General features: G+C 34.5%; 1 protein-coding gene across 1 annotated transcript in view; it reads left to right on the top strand.

Annotated features, from left to right (window-relative positions):
* PPP2R5C (protein phosphatase 2 regulatory subunit B'gamma) overlaps positions 1-22200 on the top strand; it is a 49176-nt gene extending 26976 nt beyond the window's left edge. Inside the window, exons 3-14 of the mRNA XM_017807563.1 lie at positions 660-770; positions 1416-1508; positions 1604-1734; positions 4233-4292; positions 6984-7092; positions 8428-8481; positions 10090-10260; positions 10812-10939; positions 12450-12551; positions 14430-14502; positions 16745-16861; positions 19262-22200. Coding sequence (XP_017663052.1) covers positions 660-770; positions 1416-1508; positions 1604-1734; positions 4233-4292; positions 6984-7092; positions 8428-8481; positions 10090-10260; positions 10812-10939; positions 12450-12551; positions 14430-14502; positions 16745-16861; positions 19262-19393 — 1281 coding nt within the window. The 3' untranslated portion in view covers positions 19394-22200. The remainder of the gene's footprint in view (positions 1-659; positions 771-1415; positions 1509-1603; positions 1735-4232; positions 4293-6983; positions 7093-8427; positions 8482-10089; positions 10261-10811; positions 10940-12449; positions 12552-14429; positions 14503-16744; positions 16862-19261) is intronic.
* Positions 22201-23392: the final 1192 nt, after the last annotated feature.

The raw sequence follows: 23392 nt of genomic DNA, 5'->3' as shown, positions 1-23392 counted from the left end.
CAGTCTGCTCCATTTCCATGAGAATGCTGAATGTTTTTCAGGGAGTTGAGAATTCAGAAAAAAGTGAAAGGTGTAAGGATTAGGATGTGTGTTTCTCCCCCTTCAGTGCTCCTGTGATGTCAGGTATATGGACATGGTTTAAGAGAAATACCACTGGGAGGGGTGGAATTTGGTTTTGAAATGTTTCAATGTGTGTACAGCCACTGTGTAAAATAAAACTACTAATATTTCATAGAGAAGAATAGTTGTGAGTAATCTTTGGTTTGCATCTCTGCTTCTGACTTCTACTTTTGCCAGTTGCTGCAAGGCCTTATAAAGTGTGTCTGTGTCGAAATGTTTGTATAAACATTTTATATACATTTGCTTGGGCTTTTAAACCATGTCTTGTGTAGAGACATCAGAGGAATATCCTCATAAAACACATCCTGACAGCTTTGTACTTTAAAGAGTACAGCATGGAAAAGCGTTCTTTAAGTTAGAAGTCTTCCAAGAGGAATGAATGTTCCTCGCTCTTTAAGATGCTGTGTTATATAGCTTGTATTTTTGCAAATGTTAATTGAAATAGTTCATGTAAGGAATTCTTGATCAAAACCATCTTTGAAGTCTTTTTTTTAATCATTCACTTGTTTCAAAATTCTTAAAGACACATGTAATTTCAGTTTGCAGTTAATATGTTTCGAACATTACCACCATCTTCCAATCCAACGGGAGCAGAATTTGATCCTGAGGAAGATGAACCAACCTTAGAAGCTGCATGGCCTCATCTACAGGTATTTCATGGAGACTAAGACATCACAGTCTAACAGAATTCTGAGATTACAGAATTGATAAACAAAATTCAGATTGATAAACAAAATCGTTATTTATTCAAAATTGTTTAAGTCATGTGTTTATCTCAAATACTTTACTGTACAATTTTCAAAATATGTTTATTGAATTTAAACTGACCATCTTTTTTAAAAAATACAGTTATACTGTAGGTTAAAGGCTCATGGTTTCTTGTGGTAGAGATGTAACTGCTGAGATTTTAAATGAGCTTCCATTTGTCACTATGAATGCTTTGATCTGGCTCTGACAGAGCTTGAGCTTTCAGGGGTACCGTGACAAACAGAGAAGAACAGAGAATTTTTAAAACATGTACTTCTGGGCATGATAAATATTAGATTACTGTATGTCATTTGAGTAAAATCTAGTGATGGAGCTCAGCAGAATTTCAGCAGTTTAAAGAATCTCAAGTTCCTGTAATTTGTCAGGAGAGCAAGAGCAAAGCTTTTACTGTGTGATGCATAGATAAATATAATTAAAAACATTGTGAAGTTCTGAGCAACTACTTAGTAATTTTAGTGATGTGATACTTATAAAATGGTTTCTTGTTTAAAAGACTAATACTGATTTTTTGTTGTTTTTTTTTCCAGCTTGTTTATGAATTTTTCTTAAGGTTTTTAGAATCTCCAGATTTTCAACCTAATATAGCTAAGAAATATATTGATCAGAAGTTTGTATTACAGGTGAGGTAAAAAAAAGAATTTTTAACTTGAAGCTCTAAATTATTTTTACAATACATTAGGTTCAATTAAAGTGCCTCTCTTTTCCCTCTTTGCAGCTTTTAGAGCTCTTCGACAGTGAAGATCCTCGTGAAAGAGATTTTCTTAAAACAACTCTCCACAGAATATATGGGAAGTTTTTAGGCCTAAGAGCTTACATCCGGAAACAAATTAATAATATATTTTATAGGTATGTCAGTATCATTGTATTATGGTGCATGTGATCAGGTATGCAGTTAAAACACTTAAGACACTGCTAGCAATTTTTAAGATTCTTATTAAGTTTGTACCTAATATTGCTACATCTAACAGTAATTAATACCAGTCTGGCAGATTTAAATTAGAGTAGTCTTGCACATGGTATTAACTTGGCAGCTGACATTTGAGTTAGTTTATGATTTATTTAGTGGGTGGTTTGGTATCTCGTCTGAGGCTTTCTTTTCATATTGGCTAGTAGTATTTGTATTACAGCAGTGCCTTAATAAGGTGTAGTTCTTCATAAGGCAGAAATTGAGCTGAAATCAAATTACTGAGAGATCTGTAATTTGCTTGAAGGAACATATTTATTACCTTTTCTTTCCTCAGAATTGAGATGTAATGTTTTGTTCTCATGAATTATTGGTTTAATTGCCATAGAATGAACTGTAGAATTATCCCTGAGACAAAAAAAAAAAGAAGATAAAAAATGAATCCACTGTAATATCAAAGATCTTTAGAAATGCTGCTATGTCCAGGGTGAATGCAAGATTATGGTGCCTGTTTTAATTTTTTTATTTCGATACGCTTCTTTTCTCCAAATAACTGTGTTGTGTATCAGTATTACACTCCTTCCATCATGCTTCCCTTATTCTCTACAACTTCATCCCAGAATGGATTTATGGTGGCACCCCTTTAAGAAAATAGCAAAACACTGCCTCTTCCTCGGTGCCATCTCATGAATGGCACCCAGCAGTACCAGCTATAGAGGGAGCTGATCTCCCCTACCTGTGGTCACAACTGAGCCTTTAGAAAAGATACAGAGGAGCTACTTTAAAATAATTAGTGAGCCTGCATGGGCTTGCAGACAACTCTTCTTGACAGGACGTGTGAAGAGTCAGTATGTCCCAAGGGAAAAATACAGGTGTATCTTTAAGATGTAAATTTCCCCCCCAAACCTTTTATTTAATTAATTCCAAAATGTATAATTTGGTTAAATAGCTGAACCAGATGGTAAAACAGCATCACAGTGTATTATAGTGAAATAAATCAATAAATAGTGGTTTTATTTGCCACTTCTTGCACTTTCAGAGTTAATGGAAGCAAAGTCTTCAAACAGAGATAGTTCTGGTGCAAAGCTTTTGAAAGACTCAAAAATGACCTGGTCATCATATCAACTTTGTAGTAGTTTGTATAAAAATGTTTTCAATCTGATATGTATATGGAAGATTATATAATTTGCACAACTACCAAATTGTAGGAGGAAAAGAAAAAAAAAAAAAAACAACAAATCAAGAGAAAAGCTCACTTAGTTGTGTAATATTTCAGAGCCAGAAGCTTAAAAATTTTGCATCCAAGTATAAACTGGTGTACTTGGATAGGAGCACCACAGAGGAAAGTTGTTTCAACTTCTGTCTTGAGTTAGTGCATTGTGCATGAAAAGCTCTTAAAGTATGCATAGAATTTTTCAAAATATTTCCCTTTCTTATACTTTTACCTGCAAGACATCAGTTTATTACTATACTTACCTAAGAAATGTGTGTCTTTATTTGTCTCTTAGTCACTGACTGCAGTTGCATGAATTCTGTCCCAACAGTGCTTTAATCTTATTTTTTTTCCGAAATAAAATACATTTTTTTGAAATTAGTAAACCTTTATGTTCCTATTTATTCAGTTCAAAGCTTTTTGTATTATTGTCTTTAGTTTTACTTGGAATTGTTGTCCTGAATTGCATGGGAAGGATCTTTAAGGATTAAAAATAGTCACTTCAAATATTCTGGATTAAAAGTAGCTGTTAATATGTCAGCCTATGGCAAATTTTTAAATTAAAAAATGCTTTCAAATTAGTGGAATTATTTTCTCCTGAGTTTAAATTTTTATAACTCTTTGCAAATTACCTGAAGGCGTGCATAGAACTTTCTCACTAAATTTAAACTCGGATGATTGGGAAGAAGGTGATTGCCTAGTGAATTACAGTGCTCTGTCAAAAGAAAATTCAGGAAAAGTTTACTTCCTCTGTTTATTACAGAGCTTTTTGTATCCACAGAGATCTGTAATGCCAAAGAGCTTTTTAGATCCAGAAGTACTAACTGAACACCTCACATTGTGCTTGCGTTTGCTATAGAAGTTTGAATCTTGGCATTTAATTATTCCAGATGCTCTTGTGTTATTTTAATATTTAAAACGTTGTTTGCTGTGTTTAGTTTTGCATTATTAGAATGGCATAAAATACAAGTTTTGGGAAAAGCTCAAGTATGTCCTGCTTTGTTAAATGTGGGGGAAAAGAGCAAGCAAGTGTCAAGATTGAAAGCATCTTGATGTGCTCATGATTTCTGTTTCCACAAAGTTTCTTTTCCGCTGTGTGTGTCTGTTTTCTTTTTATTGAGTGACTAGAACATGGGAAGTCAAAGCTACTTGTAATGTTAGATGGGGATCTTGGTGTTATTGTATCTCTCTTCAGCAGTAACCCAGTAAAACTTTTCATTTATTTAGGTTTATTTATGAAACAGAACATCACAATGGCATAGCAGAATTACTGGAAATACTGGGAAGGTAAGTTGTAGGTTTTGTTTAATTAAACTTACTTGGTTTTAAGACTAGACTTCAAAAAATCAGGTTGGGGATTATATATTGATTTGAGAAAAGGTTTAAAATGGCTTTGTTTCATGTGTAAAAGCTGTAACAGAGTAATTTTTGAGTAAGATTGTAGAAACACAGAAAAAACTTGAACCTTGTGACAATGTTTTGGAATGTGACAATTTTTTAACTCTTATTTTTTAGATCTTATTTTCTGCTTAGGTTCCTTTTCATTAATATTAGTTGTAAAGCAACTACAAATAAAATGTAGTGAGTTGAAATTTATTAAAAATTCTTCAACATCACTGAATACATAGTGGATAAAAAAAAGGAAGCAAAGATTATGAAACTTAAGAAGCCTCTTTTTGTTAACCCAAATATTTTTCAACTTAAAGCTGATAGCCTCATCAAAACTAGTGGGTGATCTGTTAACTGGTTTCTGTAATCCATGTGCAGGCTTTTGGCATTTTTTTATACGTTAATACCCCTTAAAAGCTTAGTTAGGTTCACTTTATGGTATTTCCGTATCTTTAACATAAAGGTAACAGGTCATGGAGAGCAGAGTGTTTGGTGTTGTGTCTGGTCAGGCTTTGTTTATCTCCAAGGGCGGAGACCCCACAGTTTTTCTAGGCAATGGTTTCCCTTGTTTGACCCCACTCACAGTAAAAAGGTTTTTTTCTTATTTTTGAATGAAATATCCTGTGTTTCAGTTTGTGCCCGTCGCCTCTTTCACTGGGTACCACTGAGAAGAGTCTGACTCTTCACACCATCTCTTCATGTATTTGTACACAGGGCTGAGATCCCCCTCAGCCTTCTCCTCAGGCTAGACAGCTTTTCCAGCCTTTCTGTGTATGTCAGATGCTCCAGTCCCTTCATTGCCCTTTACTGGACTCCCTCCAGTATGTCCATTCCTCTTGTCCTGGGCAGCCCAGAGCTGGACTCAGCACTGCAGATGTCTCACTGGGGCTGAGCAGAGGTGAAGGACCACCTACCTCAGCTTACTGGCAATGCTGTTCCTAATGCAACCCTGAATGCTGTTGAAATTGGAAAGCTGTTTTAAGATTTTCTAGGTCTGTATGTCTCCCCAGAGTAGTTCTTCAATTTTGAACAAAATGTTCAATGATTAAAGGACTTACATATCCATCATTACTTATAATCAAGTCATACTCATCAAGACACATTGAAAACTCTGGAAAGCTACTCGAGTATGGAGCTAAATCTTCAAAACTGTTACTTGAGTCACCAGCTTTTTCATTCTTGATTTTGTTAGGTTAGCTTTAAGTGTTATGATGTTAAAAGTGAAGTTATTGGTTTGGATTTTTCCTGTTATTCTTCCAAATCTAAATTTCTAGTAACTAAGTAAGGCTTCTGAGCTGTAACTGTTCTGTGTTGGTTATTCTTCCAATCCATAAAGGAGTTTCACACAACGTGTTGTTGACATAGAGCTTCTTAGGAGTAACAGTTTTTAGTTGGTTTTCTGGGGTTTGACTTGGCAGAAGCAGAGAATTAAATTTTATGCTGAAGTACATTCTTTTCCTTTGCTGAGTGCTATATAATACTGAACAAATGAACACTTCCAGTGGGAACTACTAATGTGGTTATGTTTTTTCTGATAATCATCTTTCAAGAGGAATGTAGAATTCTTTCGCACTTAATCAAGGCCAAACTTGGCCTAAATTCTACTCCTCTCTGTAGTTAACAATCCTTAAAATACCTTGGAGAAACTTTTTTTTTTTAAATTAATTTTTATTTCTCAAGTATGTGGAATTTGTGGCAAGAACACCATAGAAATGTTGATGTTGAAATGGATTTTTGATGTTACGCACTGAGAGACTTCAGAAGTAACCTTATATCCTCTAAATAGCTGTGCAGTCATTACAAGTGGAAATTACTTTAAGCATGCACAGCAAGGGTGAGCAAGTGTTGTTAAATAAGCTTTAATTCTGAGATACCATCTGATTTCTGAGATTGAAATATATGTAACTTTGAATTTTTTAATATGTTGTTTTTTTAAGAAAAGTTTGGCTGGTTCCTTCAGCCTGGGTGCCTTCTCTCCTTATTAGTGAAGAGAAAAGCCTTGGAATTAATAAAATAGGATTTAAAATAGTAAAGGAACAATAGGATTCTAGATGTTTAACTGATATTAATGTTAGCAAAGTGAGTGGACACAAAACACTTGTTCTAGTCCTGTAGTTTTAGGTAAAGGTGCCATTGACCCAGTATTGAGCAATATTTGCACTCACCTGTAACTGGAATGTCATTTGGTTGTATGCTAGGGCCTTGCAGAAATAGTAATAGTTAAGTAGAAGTCATGTTTTGACTTGGACTGCTGTCCTGGATTACCTCTTCCACATCCAGTCTCCGTTTCACTCGTTAATACTGTGAAGAAGATGGGAGAAACTTGTATTCAAAGCTTTGAGAATAGTGAGTCGTTCACAGTGAAGGGTGGAGTCTGAAGTGAAGGTACAGTTATGTGCTGCTTGGAAGAAGAATTTGGGACCTGTGAAAGACTTGGTTGAGGGATGGGCAGAGATTGATTTGACTATTCTAGTAATTTGTAAACTTTGGAAAACAAGTGCTAAACCCAAGACTTTTGGTATATCCTGCACGGTAGTGCAGACTTTGTGTAATTACTGATCTTTATTTTTAAACTTCTTTCCCTGGCAGCATAATTAATGGATTTGCCTTACCATTAAAAGAAGAGCACAAAATATTCCTATTGAAGGTTTTGTTACCATTGCACAAAGTGAAATCACTCAGTGTCTACCATCCACAGGTAAGTTTTGTTTGGTGCTTTTCGCTCTAGTGTTTTGTTCCACTTGTCTGGAGAGGCTGCGGGACTCGAGCCACTCTGGTGTGGGTCCTGTTCTAGCCTCCAGCACTTCCCTCTTAACTGGCCTTGGGAATTTATTTAAAGCATATACCTATAGTGCTTCGCATGTTGATAGACAAATTAAAAAGAATACATGTGTGTATATAATAAATATATTTTTAAAAAGCACTGTAGTGTTTATAGATTAAACACATGTAGTAGTTGGTTAATGTTAGAGTTCTTGATATTGTCTGTAATGTTTAGACACAAAAAATTGCAGAAAAGCACGGTTTTAATGGATGCCATATATAAACATTTTATTCTAAACTACATGAAGCAATTCAACTGAATTCAGTTTCTTACAAGTGTTGATGTTCTGAAAGGAATTGGGACTTTACTAGGACATCATTATTTAATTCAATAGATCTTTTTAGAAGTACACAGAAAAAAGGGGGCATCTGAGTCCTATCATGCTTTTAAACCAGCTGTATCTTTTCTGTGATGAGTTTAGTTCCATTCAGTATTTCTAGAGGAGTGGGAAATCCATACAGTGTGAGAGAAAATACAGTATTATTGTGATATGCTGAAATTTTCCCCGTGATTGTTACATAACTTTTGGGTTTTTAACTTGAAAGTTCAATATTTTCTATGTAGTTTGAGTACTCCCAAGTTTTAAATACCCTTTCTTCAAATGGGTATGCAATTTGTATAACTACAATTCTCTAGCAATTAGAGATGCTTTATAAGCCTTTGCTTTGGATCTTGCCTTCTGGGCAAGTCCCGGAAGGCTAGAGAGGCTCCCATTTTAAAAGATTTTTTTATTTCTTTTTTTCTAATGCCATGGACATAACCTGTTAGGGTGTGTACAATGAGACCTTTCTTAAAATCTCAACTAGTGCAGACATCTGTGCCAGCTTTTCTACTGACCTGAGGTGTGTTGTTCTTTATCTGTTCCCCTTAAACCACAAATTCTCCAAAACCTTCAGCTGATTTGCATTGCTTTTCAGTATCAGTAAAAACAAGATAGTGATAATAAAGATGCCTCTCGTACATGGGACAGTACTTCAAGTGAGTTTAGTGTGTGAAACACCAGATTAAACCCACAAAAATTCACATTGAAACACTGTCAGATAATCAGAAGGGTTTGCTGCCAAATCCAAATATACATGGAGAAAGTTAATTTCCATGTTAAATTACAGAAGAAACTTCTGTTTTTATTTGAAGTATTCAGAAGTATTCTCGACTTAATGCTAATGATTTCAAAATGTGTATTAATAAACTCTTTTTCTTTTACTGTAGCTGGCGTACTGTGTAGTTCAGTTTTTAGAAAAGGACAGCACACTTACAGAACCAGTAAGTTCATCTTGCTGTTATTACATATTTTGAATTATTAATATCCCTTCCATTTCTAGACTGTTTAAGGAGGTTTGGGGAACAAAGTATTGATTTGTGATTGTTTATGTTAGAGTCAAATATTTAATCATTTTGATCTCTCAAATTCAGTTTTTCCAACAGAATGTCCATAATGAATTAAAACGTTAATAGCACATCTCTTAAAAACAGACCAGAGTTTGTTCTGCTTATTTTGTTCTGGCTGACCAGATATGAGATGGTGGATCCAGAAGCAGTTTAGTCAGAAATTAGCTTGGCTGAACTGTGCTCTGTTGAGAGACAGATGTTATGATAAAACACATATTTCTGGCACACAGAGCTACCTGCTGATGCAAGGCTTTGAGTCAGATCGTGTTCATGGCTACCAGCTTTGGACCATAGACAAAATTGAACTTTGGACTGGCTGCATGTAATTGTGTGGATGAATAATTTTAGCTGCCCTTGATAGTGTAGTGGTTTGCCTCCTTACACTCAGTGTCAAGTGGGTAAAAACTAATCTATTTAATCAGTAGATCATTAAAAAAATTACTACTGACAAAAGTGCACCTGACTAGAATATGCCTATTTCCGTTGTAAAATGGAAACTGCATTTCTTGAAATAAATGAAGTATGCAGCTGAGCAAGAGTTCTCTTCCAGTTGAAGCTTTTAATATTTATTAAGATACCAAATCCCAGACATTCTGTCATTTGTACTATATGAGATCTTGAATTCTTAGCTTTCTTCCAGACATGAGCTAGGATGTTGCAGGTTTCCTAGCAGAAATCTGAACTCATATGCATCCAAGTCTGTTTCCTTTTTTTGATCTCAAATTAGTACACGATTACAGCATTCTTTAAAAACTTAGCACGTGCATCCTCGAAGTAGTAAAGTGAAATACGAAGTTCCTCCTCAAAGATTCTGGACATTTCAAATGTAAATGCTTTGCTTCCCCTTGCAGTTGTCACATGAGATTTTTTTAACGTCTTATTTTTAAAAATCTTTATAAATTGCCCAAGGCTTCATTGAGGACACAGTGTCTGCTTTTATGATTAAATAATATATACGTGAAAGATGCACTGATTTCTCAAAGTTGTCTTGTCAGTGATGGTATTAAATATTGCTTGTAAGTTTTATATTTAAAAATCATAGAATCTTATATATTTTGAGTGTTCATGGTATGCTAGGTAAGCAAGCTGCATAAATTTATTAATCATGAAGAAAGTTAAGACTGTGATTATACTAAAATAGTCAAATAAAACTCAATATTTAAGAGCAACATGCCTAGAGTATTTGCTCACCTGTCAATTTAGGTATTTTCAGTAAATATTTTCTTAAAATATAATTATAGAAAATTAATTTTTTGAGCTTTGAAGTGCACCTCCAAGAAGGTAGAGATAGATTTAAAGCTGCTGTCACTTAAATGCCAGTTAATTTTCCCCATAGTATAGTAGCAAATTTTCTGCTGTTACGTGGGACAAGAAATCGTGAGTTTTGTGTTCTGCTTAAAATATCAGAATCATTAATGAGATACAATTCAATGTGAAGTAAAGTCAAATTGTCATGAAATGATGTTCTCTTTGTCTCTACAGGTTGTAATGGCACTGCTGAAATACTGGCCAAAGACTCACAGTCCAAAAGAAGTCATGTTTTTAAATGAACTAGAAGAAATTTTAGATGTTATTGAACCATCTGAATTTGTAAAAGTTATGGAGCCTCTCTTCAGACAGCTAGCCAAATGTGTGTCCAGTCCACACTTTCAGGTCTGTACTTACTGAATGTGCAGTAATGTGAGGATTTTTGTAAAGCAGAGTTGTAATGTGGTATTATTCACCATAATGAATTTATTTATTGCAAAGAAGTCTTCAAATCTGTGTCAAGTTTTAGGGATCCAAACGTTAGCTTTACTTTTCAAGAGTGCAGTATGTGCATTTGTGTTGGGTGATTCACTTCAGTGTTATGCTTAACATAAAAAATCTTCAAAGCTCAATGTTTTCAGAAGTACCCGAAGGCTTTCAGTATATAATGTTTGCATTTCATAGCTTGTAATGGAGTTCTACAAATACTCATTCTTTTGGGAAGTATTTCTTTGCTTGAATTTCAGAATTCACGGGTTACAGTTTGAATTGCTTCTCTATCAAGGAAAAAGCAATTTTTCCTTCTCTTTCCATCAGCTCTGTGACTCCCATTTACGCTAAAAATAATCCAAATCTGAGTTACAACTTTCCTTAACTTTCCCTTGTATTTGCCAAATGTTTTAGTTATTTGCTCTATAAGAGATTAAAGAAGTGTTCCTTTTTTCATGTCGTCTTAGGTGGCAGAGCGAGCATTATACTACTGGAATAATGAATATATTATGAGTTTAATTAGTGATAATGCAGCAAAGATTTTACCCATCATGTTTCCATCCCTGTACCGGAATTCAAAGACACATTGGAATAAGTAAGAAACACAAATTTCTGCTACTTCACTTATGTTTAGTCCTAGGCTTAAGAGTTGAGATCTGTGAGTTGCTAGTTTAACAGTGTGTTGAGCTGTTTGTTATATGACGTTAAAGTTGCTGGATTAAGAGACTACTGTTGTCAATTTTTAGGAAATATTAAGAATTGAGGAAGAAGTTTTTCCTTTTTTCATTGAACAAGAAACAGTGTTTTAGTGCATCTAATTCATAATGTTCTTCTATAAATGTGAAACATATTTGGCATTCACCTGTAGCTCAGATACTTCTAAAGGCTAACTTTGATTTCTGATTTGTGCTTTTCTGCATTCTAGTGAAATATCTTGTAAATCAGATCATTTTTTACTTTTCTTTTCTTTTTGTTTATTGTTGGGATTTTTTTCCTTCTTTCTCCATTGACTAGTTTCACTTTTTTCCCCTCACAATAACGTAGTACTTGCACATGAAAACAGTCCTGGTCAGCTCCCTTCTGCAGCTGTTCCATTGTAAAGTGCCTCTTTGTTTGAGCTATTGTGCAACTGCTGGGATGGTGATAGTATCCCAGTCTGGTTCTGGCCATGATTTGAGGACTGCTGGTGGGCTGGCCAAGAATGAGTAATCAATCTGCCACTAAACACTGGGAAAGAAATGAAAGCTAGTGATGTTAAAGTGATTGCTTACTGTTGCTGGGTGCAAGCACTGATAAATAATGTACTCATTAATAAAATTCCGATTCAGTGATGCAATTGTACACAGTAAATGTGGATTGCTATTGGTTGTTTTTTTCTGGCCTTCAAGGTCATGCATTCATTTTAGTCTGAACAGAAGTCATGCCACCCAGTACAGCTGCACTCTTACTTGTTGCATGATACAAAGTAATTGTTTAACTGATTGCTTTTTGAGCAGCAATGCATTACAGACCAGAGCTGTAAACTACTCTGTGAAAGTGCTGCGTAAGGCAGATTGGTTTTGTGTAATTTTTTTGGTGTTTTCCACTTTACTTTTCTAACACTTTTCTAAAGAGTCATGGATAATTGTGTTGAAGTGGATGCTGTTGCTGTGTGGCAGTTTTCAAAATGAAAAAAATGGTGTCTTTTCTACACTCCTTTTAATCACTAACTCTTTTTTCTTGAATTTGTCGGTTGCCAGTAAGTCACGATCTTTAATGGCATCTTGCATTGTCTATAATAAATCTATCTTGATTAGTGTTAGCTACTAAATTTCAAAACTGGTCCTGTATTGATACACATAGTATTAAAAGTTAAGTTCAAACTTCAAAGTGTAAGCGATGAGTAGTACTGTAGTGTAAGAAAACTGCATTCAAAGTTGGTAATTTTAGTTCTTGTGTTAGGCCTTTTGTGGGTTAACTGAAACTTCCATTAATTAACTTTGTTTCCACTTATTCTGAAATGATGTAATTTTCCAGTTATGTAGGGTATTGGCTACTGTTGACCAGAAAAAGTAGATTTCAAAGTTTAAAGTACTCTGAGTTTCAACCAGAAGTTTTACTTATAGGACAATACATGGCTTGATATACAATGCTCTGAAACTCTTCATGGAGATGAACCAAAAACTGTTCGATGACTGCACACAGCAATTTAAAGCAGAAAAACTGAAGTAAGTTTTCATGTCAGTGTGTCTGTCTGTTCTTGAGTAATTTGTTCAGAGTGCTTTAGCTCTGAAAAACCACTGTGTCATTAGTGGGAAGTTGCCCATTTGATTCCAGTACAGCAGTCTCAAAGTTGACTTGGTGAAACTTCTCGTTATATGTGAACTGTAAATCTTTTTACCAATAGGGTGCCTCATGTAGGCTTAGACCTAATACTGCTGGGGTCACCATCTTCCTAAAAAAGAAGTTTTTGAGAGGGACACTGCAAATCATGGAGCCCAGTGTAGCAGATCTGTTAAACAGTTCAGTTCATATCCTGTGTTTATTTTAGCATGCTTTATTTACCCGGTGTTATTTTCTTTCATGTTGTCACTCTGTCCCAAAATACTTTTCCAATGTTTTTTAAGCATTGCATTGTCTGTGAGCATATCTTCATGTTCTTATAAAAGTTACCTGAAATCAAGTTGTTACTGTATTGTAGTACAGGGTTCAGACTTTATCTGACAGAAGAATCCTGCTCAAGTGAGATTGAGAAGTCAAAAGTGTTAGTGGTTTGGGTCTCATTTTAGGAACTGGGAGCATAGTTAGAAAATTGGTCCTGAAAATACCTGAATTTAAATTTTATTTTTAATTTCAAAGTAAATAGGGATTCTTTCAAGTAGTGGTTTAAATTGTACACCTATTTCAAACTGATATATTGGAAGTGGGACAGATTTTCAATGTAGATTGATTTGTCCAAGTTTTGAAGTTCCTTATTACATTTCAAGTAGAAATGAGCTTGTAGTGTAGCAAATTTTTAAAGTGTGTGTGTTGATGGATGACAAAATTGTGGGCATTGGCTCTTAAAAAAAAGTCTGTAATTATCTTTTCCCACATAGCAAATAAGTGGAATCCCTTTAAAATGAGAAATCACTCTTCTCTTCTCTGTTTTTTAGGAGTTTTTTGGGTGGTATTTTGAATGTGAACTAAAGCAAGGAGAGTGCTGAGTGACATGGTAGCAAAACAAAACAGAAAAAATCTCCTACCACACAAGAACTTAAAAAGGGGATAGTTAAAGACTTCTTCCCTCCCAGCTTGAATTAACTTGAGAGCTGGAGGCAAATTGTGTATGTGCTTGGATACAGCTGGTCTTTCTTTTTTGTTCTCTTAACGTTTGGATCAACTGCTCTATGAATTGAAGGCTGAGAGCATTTTTAGCCCTCTTAGTTCAAAGTCGTTTTAAATTCTACTAGCTTTCAAAGCTAGATGATCACTGTGATCTCTGCAATAAGATGTTTATTTGTAAGAAGGAAAGGAAAAAAATCCTAGATTTTACCATTTCAAATTGCATTAGGCATAGGGAAACAAACCTTTGCTACTTTAATAAAAAAAAAAAAAAAAAGGCATTCTGGCTCATCCCTCTTGGCTTGCAACTCCCTAGAATGAGCATGGTTTTGTTGGGTACTTCTCTGTTAGAGTTCAATTCAAAATGTCCCTGGGCCTTTTCCTTTAAACTATAACCTGAAGCTGTTGGGCTGACAGTAAAAATGCCTGCCCGTTTTTGCAGGCAGTTAGTGACTTCTTATGTTTCAATATAGAATTCAAGTATTATAAAGTTAAAACACAAACATGCTTTCGACATAGATCAAGACTTCTTTCTGTTTTAATGTTAACTCTTTTAACGATGTACACTTATTAAAGATAAACTGCTATCAGCCAGTTTGTTGCTTTCCTGAGAAACTATGAGATTTTTCCCTTTTAATGTTGATTTGAGGTCATGGGCTGTTGATATATGATGCAAATTATCCTGTCAACAGCGATGTTTTGGGCAGTAGACTGAAGCAGGCATAGCTGAATAATTTATTCTGTTGAATTCTTTTACTTCTACATGATTTTTTTTTTTTCAGAGAGAAGCTAAAATTGAAGGAACGGGAAGAAGCATGGGTTAAAATAGAAAATCTAGCCAAATCAAATCCCCAGGTATTTAGAAAAGATTAACATGCTCATGTTTAAATACTTCAGTTTTGTTAAATATCAGTGGGGGAAACAGGTCTGACTGATCATGGAAATAAAGCAATTTCACTAATTGTATTATGAAAGATATACAATAAAAGTACTTTTAAAATTTGTAACCTTTCTCTTGTGCAAGTAATTATTTTTTTTTTAAAAAAAAAAGGTTTCTTAGAAGTATGATATGAAGTACTTTTTCCTTTTCTTATAATAGGACATATACTGTATTGCGGTTTGAAAAGTTATTGTGCAAAACTTTGGAAAAATATAGAGATGCCATAATTGGTTTCTCTTGAAAAGCTGTTTTGCAAACAATATATTACAAAAGAGATCTTTCTGCAAACTGTGAGTTATGACTGGTCAGTTTTCCTTTGTGTCAAATGGATTAAAGTAATATTGTACGTCCTTGTCTGCTGCATTTGTTCTCATACCTGCACTGGGCCGGTCTGCTGGGGAACCTGCACCTCAGGTTCTTCCTAAAGGAAAACGTCCTGTCAGGCATTACTTGATGTAAATCAAATTCTGATAAACAAAGGTCCTTTAGACTATTCATTATATTTTGAAATTATGGGAGAAGGGAATGGTTTGGCCTGGGTTCCCCACCCCCTTAATTTGCTTGGACAATGCTGCCAGTTTTCCTTTATCTCAATCATACTACTATAAATAAAAAGACCCCAAACATTTAAATTACTTTACAGACAGAATTTTACTATACTGCAGCAAGAAACTTACTGTACTGTGTATTTCCAACACAATTCTAGCTGAGTTTAAAGTGGTGAAAGAGGGAGAAACCGTACTCTGTAAACAGAAGTGGGACACTTTCTGATCTCAGTGCTATTTTAAAACAGAAACTGTAAGGTAATCTTTTTGTCTAAGAAGGAGGAAATGCATAAATGTTTTTTTCTTCTTGTGGCATTTCTCAGGGAACAATTACTAAACTGCTTAAATAAAATCTGTCCAAATTTTAAAGAAAGTCAGTTGACAACAGATCAATTAAATTAATCAAAAAGGGCTGTTCATATGAAAGCAGTAATTGACTTTACAAAGCATTTATCAAATGAGATAAGCCATACAAAAGCCTTGCTTGAAGAGTACTTGATATACATGGTCCTTTGCTATCACAAACAATGAACTGTTGCATGTTTGATTAATAAGGGGGATTGATTTGTAGTAATAACAAAAAAAATTCTACAATGTATATTTCCTTTTCTTACCAAGTAACTTTTTGTAAATGTATATTTTCTGAAACTTGTTAACACAACCTTATACAGTATGTTCTGCATAGTATACTTGAAGAGAGCTAATAATTAGAAGCAATTAATTAACTTTAATACTGAGTGCTCCACTGAATTGAGATAAGGATATAAATGCTTTCAGCACTCTAGATAATGGCTTTTAGGGGTTTCTTTTTTTCCTGGAATTTCTTTTAGCTTTTTAGTTTGTCTAATGACAGAGAATTCTTGTGTCATGCAGAGTCAGGAGTAGCTCTGAAGAACAAGAATACATTTTAAGGTTTTAGAATAATTATAATCATTAAATCCATGCATTAAGTTATTGGTATACTCAGATACTAAAATATTTATGAGGAAAAATTGATGAAAAATCTGCGTAAGTGAGTTTTGAATTCAAGATCATATGCACTTCATTGGAATTAAAATATAAAATATTAAGATTGCTGGACTGTAAGAGTTTTTACAAGTTTTTTTTTTTTAATTTTCAGAAGACTTTTATGACTTTTACTTTCTGAAACAGAAAAGTTTAATATTTTGTTTTGAAATTATATTAAATGTGTATTAACTATATTTGATCTTCAGACAGTGTATTGTCTCTTCCAGCACAGAATTGCACCCAAAAGTAAAATCGTTGTGTTTGGGTTGCTACATGGTTCACAAATCACTAGACAGCGTATAAATGAGGTTTCACATAACTAATTGCCAAAGTAGGCGTACTGGCAAAATCTGAGTATTTTAAAATTCAGTCTCAGATAATCAAACCATGGGGGTTTTTATGCTCACTGTGTTTTTCAGCAGGATGTTTCTGCCAAACACAAGTGTTGGAGTTCCATTCTAAAATTTATTACTTGTGCCTGGAAGCATAATATATCGAAGCTAATCTCATGTAACTAGTCATATAATTCAAATGCTCAAATGCACTCTGAGTATTTAGGTATTACTACTAAGAATGATTATTTTAACACTTTGCATTTTATTAGTACCCGACATATAGTGACACGAGTTTGCTGAACAGTCCTGTTGCAATGGAAACAGATGGGCCTTTAATTGAAGATTTGCAGACGCTGAAAAAGACAGTGAAAGAAGAGGCTTGTCAGGTAAAGCCTTGTGAAGATAGCAAAGTGCTCTGATTTATTAATTGATTTTTTAAGTGACTGTTAATCGCAGACAAAAACTTCTGTTGTGTTTTCAGCCTTGTAACCATTTATCCTGGAGTAATAAACTTCATCAGAGCTGCTACTTTCAAGTGATACTGTAGCAGCCAGGAATACAGTGTTATGTTTCTAATCTAGTGAATCTACTTAATAGTTTCTTTTGACATGTCTTCTGCAGAAACTTTGGGGTTTTTTTCTCTTAGGAATAGCTTTTTGCGTCATAATGGGAACAATAATTATGTTTTGGGGATAGCTAGAACTGTAGCTAAAATATACCACATCATGTTCTAGTCTCCTCTCTATAAAACAGCTTTGTTTTTTCATAAGAAAAACTAGGCATTAGAATCTCACTATATTTTGTACATTTTTTTTATTTGTTGTTCAGAGCCTTCTTAGTGGCTAAAGCTCCTGTGTTTTGAAAAGATATGTAAAGTGTGCTTTTGTCTTGCCCACTCATGGGTCTTCTTCCTCAGTCCACCATCTGTCAGGTTCTGTTACCAGCTACAGAGCAAGGACTCTCAAGGTCATTTCCATCCTTTTTGTCTTTAGCTAATGCTTACTAATCTTCAGGTATTTTTAATTTATTCAGTCAAGTGGAACTCGAATACCAGGATTCAAACTAGATATTTCAACTTGGAGCTCATGGAAAATGGAGAGGTGACAGGAAGTATTGCAGTATCACTAAGATTTCTGGTAGAAATATGTACTATATAGTACTATGAATATATCTAAGTCCAGCAAAGTTTAAGACCAGAGAAATGGAGCTGGAAAGAAGAGTTGAGATTGCAGATAATGTCTGTTAATTTGAACCAATGTATCCAATAAGACATTTAATAAAAATAAGCATGTGGTCAGCCTTACCTCTTGCATTACTTTCTTAAAATTCCAGTGTCATTATCCTGCAAGATTATATTTTATTTATTATTTATACTATAGCATTTTGGATGAAGGTCTTAATTAAAAGAAATGCTGAAATGCCTCTGAGACATGCTCAGTGATTGTTTTTTAAACACTTCTGTATGCTGTGGATTCCAGCGCATTCATTACATGTAAATCTTGGTGGCTGAATTATATCTCTGTCCAAGGCAATGAATGAGGTAACAGTCTCCTGAATGGGAATGCTCATTAGAGCTAGTCAGTGAGGAGCACTGGGCTTACTAAAGTTTCTAAACCTCTGCCTTGCTTCAGACCTTGGATAGCTTAGCCAGTGATGGGGAGAGGGGCCTCCTTTCACTCACTCCAGAGCCTAGGACCAGTGCTAGTGGAGAAAGGTACAAACAAAATTATTTTGCCTTTCCTTGCTCAGAAAGTGAACAAGGAGTGAGTGAGATGATTAAAAGGTTATAAGCCCGTTATTCAAAGGTGAAGATCCTGTCCTGGTGAAGATAACAGAATGTTTTCAAACAGGAACCCTTACTATTAGGAAAAACTTCTAGAAAGCTGTGAGAAGTATAAGTTTGCAAGAAGATGGATGTTTGGGTCACCAGAATTGATATAAGGATTAGAGTATTGCAGAAAGCAAGCTAGGTAGCATTCCTGCATCAGTCTCTGAGGGGACACTTGACGGACCATTGGATATCTCTTGCTAAGTACCATCAGAAATTAATGTTAAAAGGAGCTACTACAGCTGTCAGGTAAAAAGGCAAGTCAAAAGGACAGCTTAGTTTGTTTCTTAAATTAAACTTCAAAAGTGAGAAACTATGTTAAAATCTATAGAATTGCAGTGAAAGTCAGGTTTATGCCAGAGGTCAGCAATGTGGCAGAATGTCCTTGCTGAAGAGGTGATGGACTGACTGGGAAAGTAGATCAGGAATTTTTTTCTGTACCAGACTATGTGAGCATTTTTAGTGAATACTGTTTGCCACAATGAAATTTGACCACTGTGCCTTACTAACTTTTTGAAAATGCTAATAAATCAATGGCTAAGTAAAAAGCCAGTCAAGTTTTTTGTAAGGACTTCTTTATAGAAGAACATGAATAAACAGGGTAGGTGAGAGAGACATGGGAACTACATAAAGGCACCATTACGTAGTTTAAAGATACTTTGATAGGAATACTGTGGTTTTGAAGAGCATTGGTAAAATTGGTGAAGTGGTAGTAATGTTGTGATTGTTAATAGCTTAGAATTTCTTAGTTGTTTCTAATTTTTCCTCTGAGCAAAAAAGTGGTTTTAATACTTTAAACTGCATAGCTGGTAGGGTAAAGAGAAGAAAGTATAAACTTCTTCCCATATGTTTTTTATTTCTTTTCCCGTAAGTCAAAATACTTATGTGCAAGAAATATTCTTAAGTAATTGTTTAGTAATTAATAAGTTTGGCCAACTTTGTTCTATTTTCATTTCAGGCACAGAAAGATCAGAAAAAAGATCGTCCTCTTGTGCGACGCAAGTCAGAACTGCCTCAGGATATCTATACCATGAAAGCCTTGGAATCACATTGCAGAGCTGATGAATTAATATCACATGATGGGCATTAAACTATTACAGTGAAATATTATTTTGGAGGAAAAGTTTTTTTTCTGGACTCAGTTCTACAGTAGAACTTACTTTTTTGTGCCATACCAATCAGTTACACAAAGTCAAAGCTTTCTTCAACCCAGTTCTGTAGGCAATAACTTAATAGAGTATGCAGCTCAAGATTAGTAGTTCAAACAATGGTAAATTACCCAGTTCCATTTGCAGAATATTGGGTTGACTATAATCAAGTGGACACAATTTCCTGGAGGTGTTGTCATAGTACCAGCTGGCTGATAACATGCAGTTTTTGTAGTCGTATTTGAGAAAAACATTCTATAAACTCTTTCCGTCTAAATAAGTGAATGACCAATAGTTGGTACTAATGATAAATGTGTTTTTCAAAAGTAAACTTATTTCAAATATAAGTATTAAACTTTTTCTAGGACTTCTCACCTTTACAGTTGTTTCCACATTATTGCTGTCCTGTAATATACCAGCAGTTTTGCAAATACACAATTATTCTTTAGTATTATAAAACATGGCTTACAAACTGGTAACATTCGTGACAATCCTCAGTCATCATTCCTTTCTAAGAATTCTGTAAAATCATTTCTCTTTTACTTAGGATAAAGATATATATATATCTATATATACCACATCCTAATACTTTATGTAGATTTAAAGCCATATCTTCCAGTCTTTAGTGTATAATATGGCACCAGTATTCCAGGTATGAACTGGTAGAAGATTTTTTTCCTAAAATGAAAATTTGTTTACTATGACTGGGAATAGACTGAATATGAAATTTCATTTTAAGTTTTTTCAAGTCAATAAAATAACTCTTTCGCTGTTTTCTCCCTTACCTGAGCTTTTAATACTCAGCATTTTTCTTGGGCTCTAGGAGTTCAATATTCTGTGGCAGATATTATGTGTGATTTCAGTTGCATCAGTTTTTATCTGAAAGGTGAACATAATCTTTCAGGTAACACAAGATCATAAGCTTATTTTTAAAAAAAAAAAAAAAAAGGAGAACAGACTCTTGAATTCCATTCTGCTTCTTTCTAAATGAGTCTAAGAGCTGAGGAGATAGTGACCATAATTTTACCGTGAAAATATTTTTTGTTGTTGTTGTAAAGAGCACATGTGCTGCAAATACACCTCACAAGTGAACTGAAAATGCATCTGAGTTGCTGATGATCTTCAAATGCTGCTATATATTCCACAAGATTACTTGCATGTAATGAGCTTTTTGTTGTAGATGGAAAAGCACGGGAGGAAAATCTCTTTAAAAATATAGTGCTTTGTCTTCAATATTTGATTTCTCTCAGGGTGGCCAGTATTTTGACTTACTTATCCTGCTTAAAAGCTGTTTGAAATGTGTTCTGCTATTCTGAATGGGTGATTAGTTTCTTTTGTCTCTGGCAGTAACATGATATAACTTAATGTTTAATGTCTTGATGCATAAAGAGATAAAAAACGTGGCTTCTTTAAAAACAGTTTTGTTCTACTTTTTAAGGAAGTATAACATCTCCTGCATCCATAAAAAAGAATTGCTCAAAGCAGACATTCATAGTAACCTTGTGCAGATGTAGTGCCTGCTGTTTGTTGGTTGCATTTAACATTCAGTTTCCAATATTTGTTACGTTGTCTATTGGAAGAAAATTGTGAGTGATAAATATTGGCTTACAACAACTAAATTTCAAGACCAACCCAATCTTTTAAGTGGAATGTCCACTGTGTCTGAAAACATTTCCTGTAAAACTTGAAAAGAATATGCTTTACCATTAGGATAAACTATATGAAAGCAGTTTAAAGATGCCTTCTCCTTTTGAGGGAAAAAGGGTGCTTTTTTAATTGTGTAAAGCAACGTCTACGTATTTTGATATACCATTGTTTGAACTTCCATCTTTAGCTGGTAGATTATCAGTTACCTTTGATTTTGGGTGTTCAGTATGTTTGTGCAAGAGGTCGCTGAAAGGAATTATTCCTACGTTACCCAAGGGGGGTATAAAAAAGCTGTATATCAATGTTTGATTGATTGTGTGATGCTCAACGTATAGGGACATCTTTCACTGTCTAGATTTTATTTTTGTTCTTTATTGAAGATAAACACTCACCAAAAAGGGAAATATTGTGGTATTTTTTAGGGCTTGAAGGTCTCTATAAAGACATATTTGAAGTTTTGGGCCACTAAACATTTGCTTAGGCAATATTCCAAAATCTATCACCACTAATTGTTTAGCATGTTTATTATCAATATTTATATACTTCTTATAATCCTGTACTAAACAATTCTAAAACTAATACATCCAAAATAAAAAGAAAAATTGACGTAGAATTTTGGTGACTGTTGTTCTTCATAAAGTTCTGTCTGACACCTTCCCCCCATTTTCCAAAATTACACCTGTACATCAGGAATGTCAAAAGTAATATTACAAGTGTCTTTTTAGTGTGGCTTTAGTATGGCTTCATTTTAATATTGTACATACATTGTACCTTGTTTTATGGTAATAAGTAATAAAAATGTAGACTTCATATTTTGTACAGAATCGTCCTATGTACAGAATAAAAAGTTCCTAGAAACAGCAAAAATAGGTAAGTGGCACAATTATTTTTCATTAGACAATATCTGTAACATTATGCATTAGTGGAATGTTAAGTTCAAATGTACCTACATATTTTTTAACATTTTGTAATTCGATTTTTTGTTCTGGCATTGTTTCTGAAGAACTTCATACACCTGCCATTTAATATGCTTTTATCTAATTTTAAAACTTAAAAAAAAAAGGGTGTATTATATGGACAAATAAAGAACATGTGAATTTTACTTGTTCATCATGAAACTAAATTTAACACAGGGGGTTTGGGGGTGTGTTTCAGATTATCATTGTTTGCACAGTCAGCTGTACAGATGAAAATAATTTCATAATTTCACAAAAGCAAAAGAAATATGGAAAGACCATTACCGAAAAAGAAAAAGAAAAAAGAAAAAACAACTCAGGAATAATGGATATTCAGTAGAAAAAAACAGACTTCAGTTGTAGAGCACCAATCAGTACTGAAAGGAATTTGCTAAAACTCCAGTCTACAATTATGGAAAATGCACCTTTCATACCACCATATTTTCCCCTGTAACACTTCTGTATTGACAGGTGTCAAGCAAAGTAGCCAAAAAATCGAGGATTATATTGTGGTAGGTGATAGTTGGTCAAGTGGCAAAGATGTAGGGAAAAACTTAAGTCTGCAGTAGGAGTTGTTTTCCCTCTGCAACCCATAAAAGTCTTCAAAAGAACTAAGGAAGTAACTCGCATAAAGCTGACATTCAATTAGGGGAGGGTTGGGGGAGGGGGTGAACCTGGGATCAACAGCTGACTACTGACTTGAGTTATAAATGTAAGATTTGAGTTATAAATTAGGTCTTTGCATACTGAAAGAAATGGCTTTCTGCTTGAGCTCAGTAGTAAACACATCACATCATGAATGAAAAACTAGATATTGAAACAACTGAGAATCCAGTCATTCACTTAAGGAAATTAGGGTCAAATATCTCTCAAAATGCAATATTTTTAAAATACTGACAGTGATGACATTTTTCCCATACAAATACCTTACTGAGTTGCAAGCATGTTCAGGAAGTGACCTTTAAACCTTTCTCTCTATGGGAATTAAGCTTGGGGGCTTTGACCAACAACCTGTTTTGACATTGCTTTCATGGTTTGGCTTTGTAGAATTGGAAGGGAAGGTGCTGGTGTAGCACCCATTGCTTGTATTTAGAGGTTTGTTAGATTTGCTTTATGTGCCTCCCAAACGTACTTACAGGAGATCACTGTGATTCCAGGTTATCCCAATGTTCTGGAACACATTACAGGCCACCCACCTGAAAGTGGAGCATTTCTGCCCCTCTGATCTTGTCCTCGCTGTGTGCAGTGAGTGTGGAAACTCTGACTGTGTATAGCTAATTAAGAAATGCCATTCTAATTACCAGATCACCGTCTCCCTGGATTAGTTTCTTTTCTATG

The sequence above is a fragment of the Lepidothrix coronata genome, unplaced genomic scaffold (assembly GCF_001604755.1).
Source record: "Lepidothrix coronata isolate B3197 unplaced genomic scaffold, Lepidothrix_coronata-1.0 Scaffold19, whole genome shotgun sequence".
Classification (NCBI taxonomy): Eukaryota; Metazoa; Chordata; class Aves; order Passeriformes; family Pipridae; genus Lepidothrix; species Lepidothrix coronata.
Note: the sequence above shows the minus strand (reverse complement) of the source record. Positions and strands in the feature narration are given on the sequence as shown.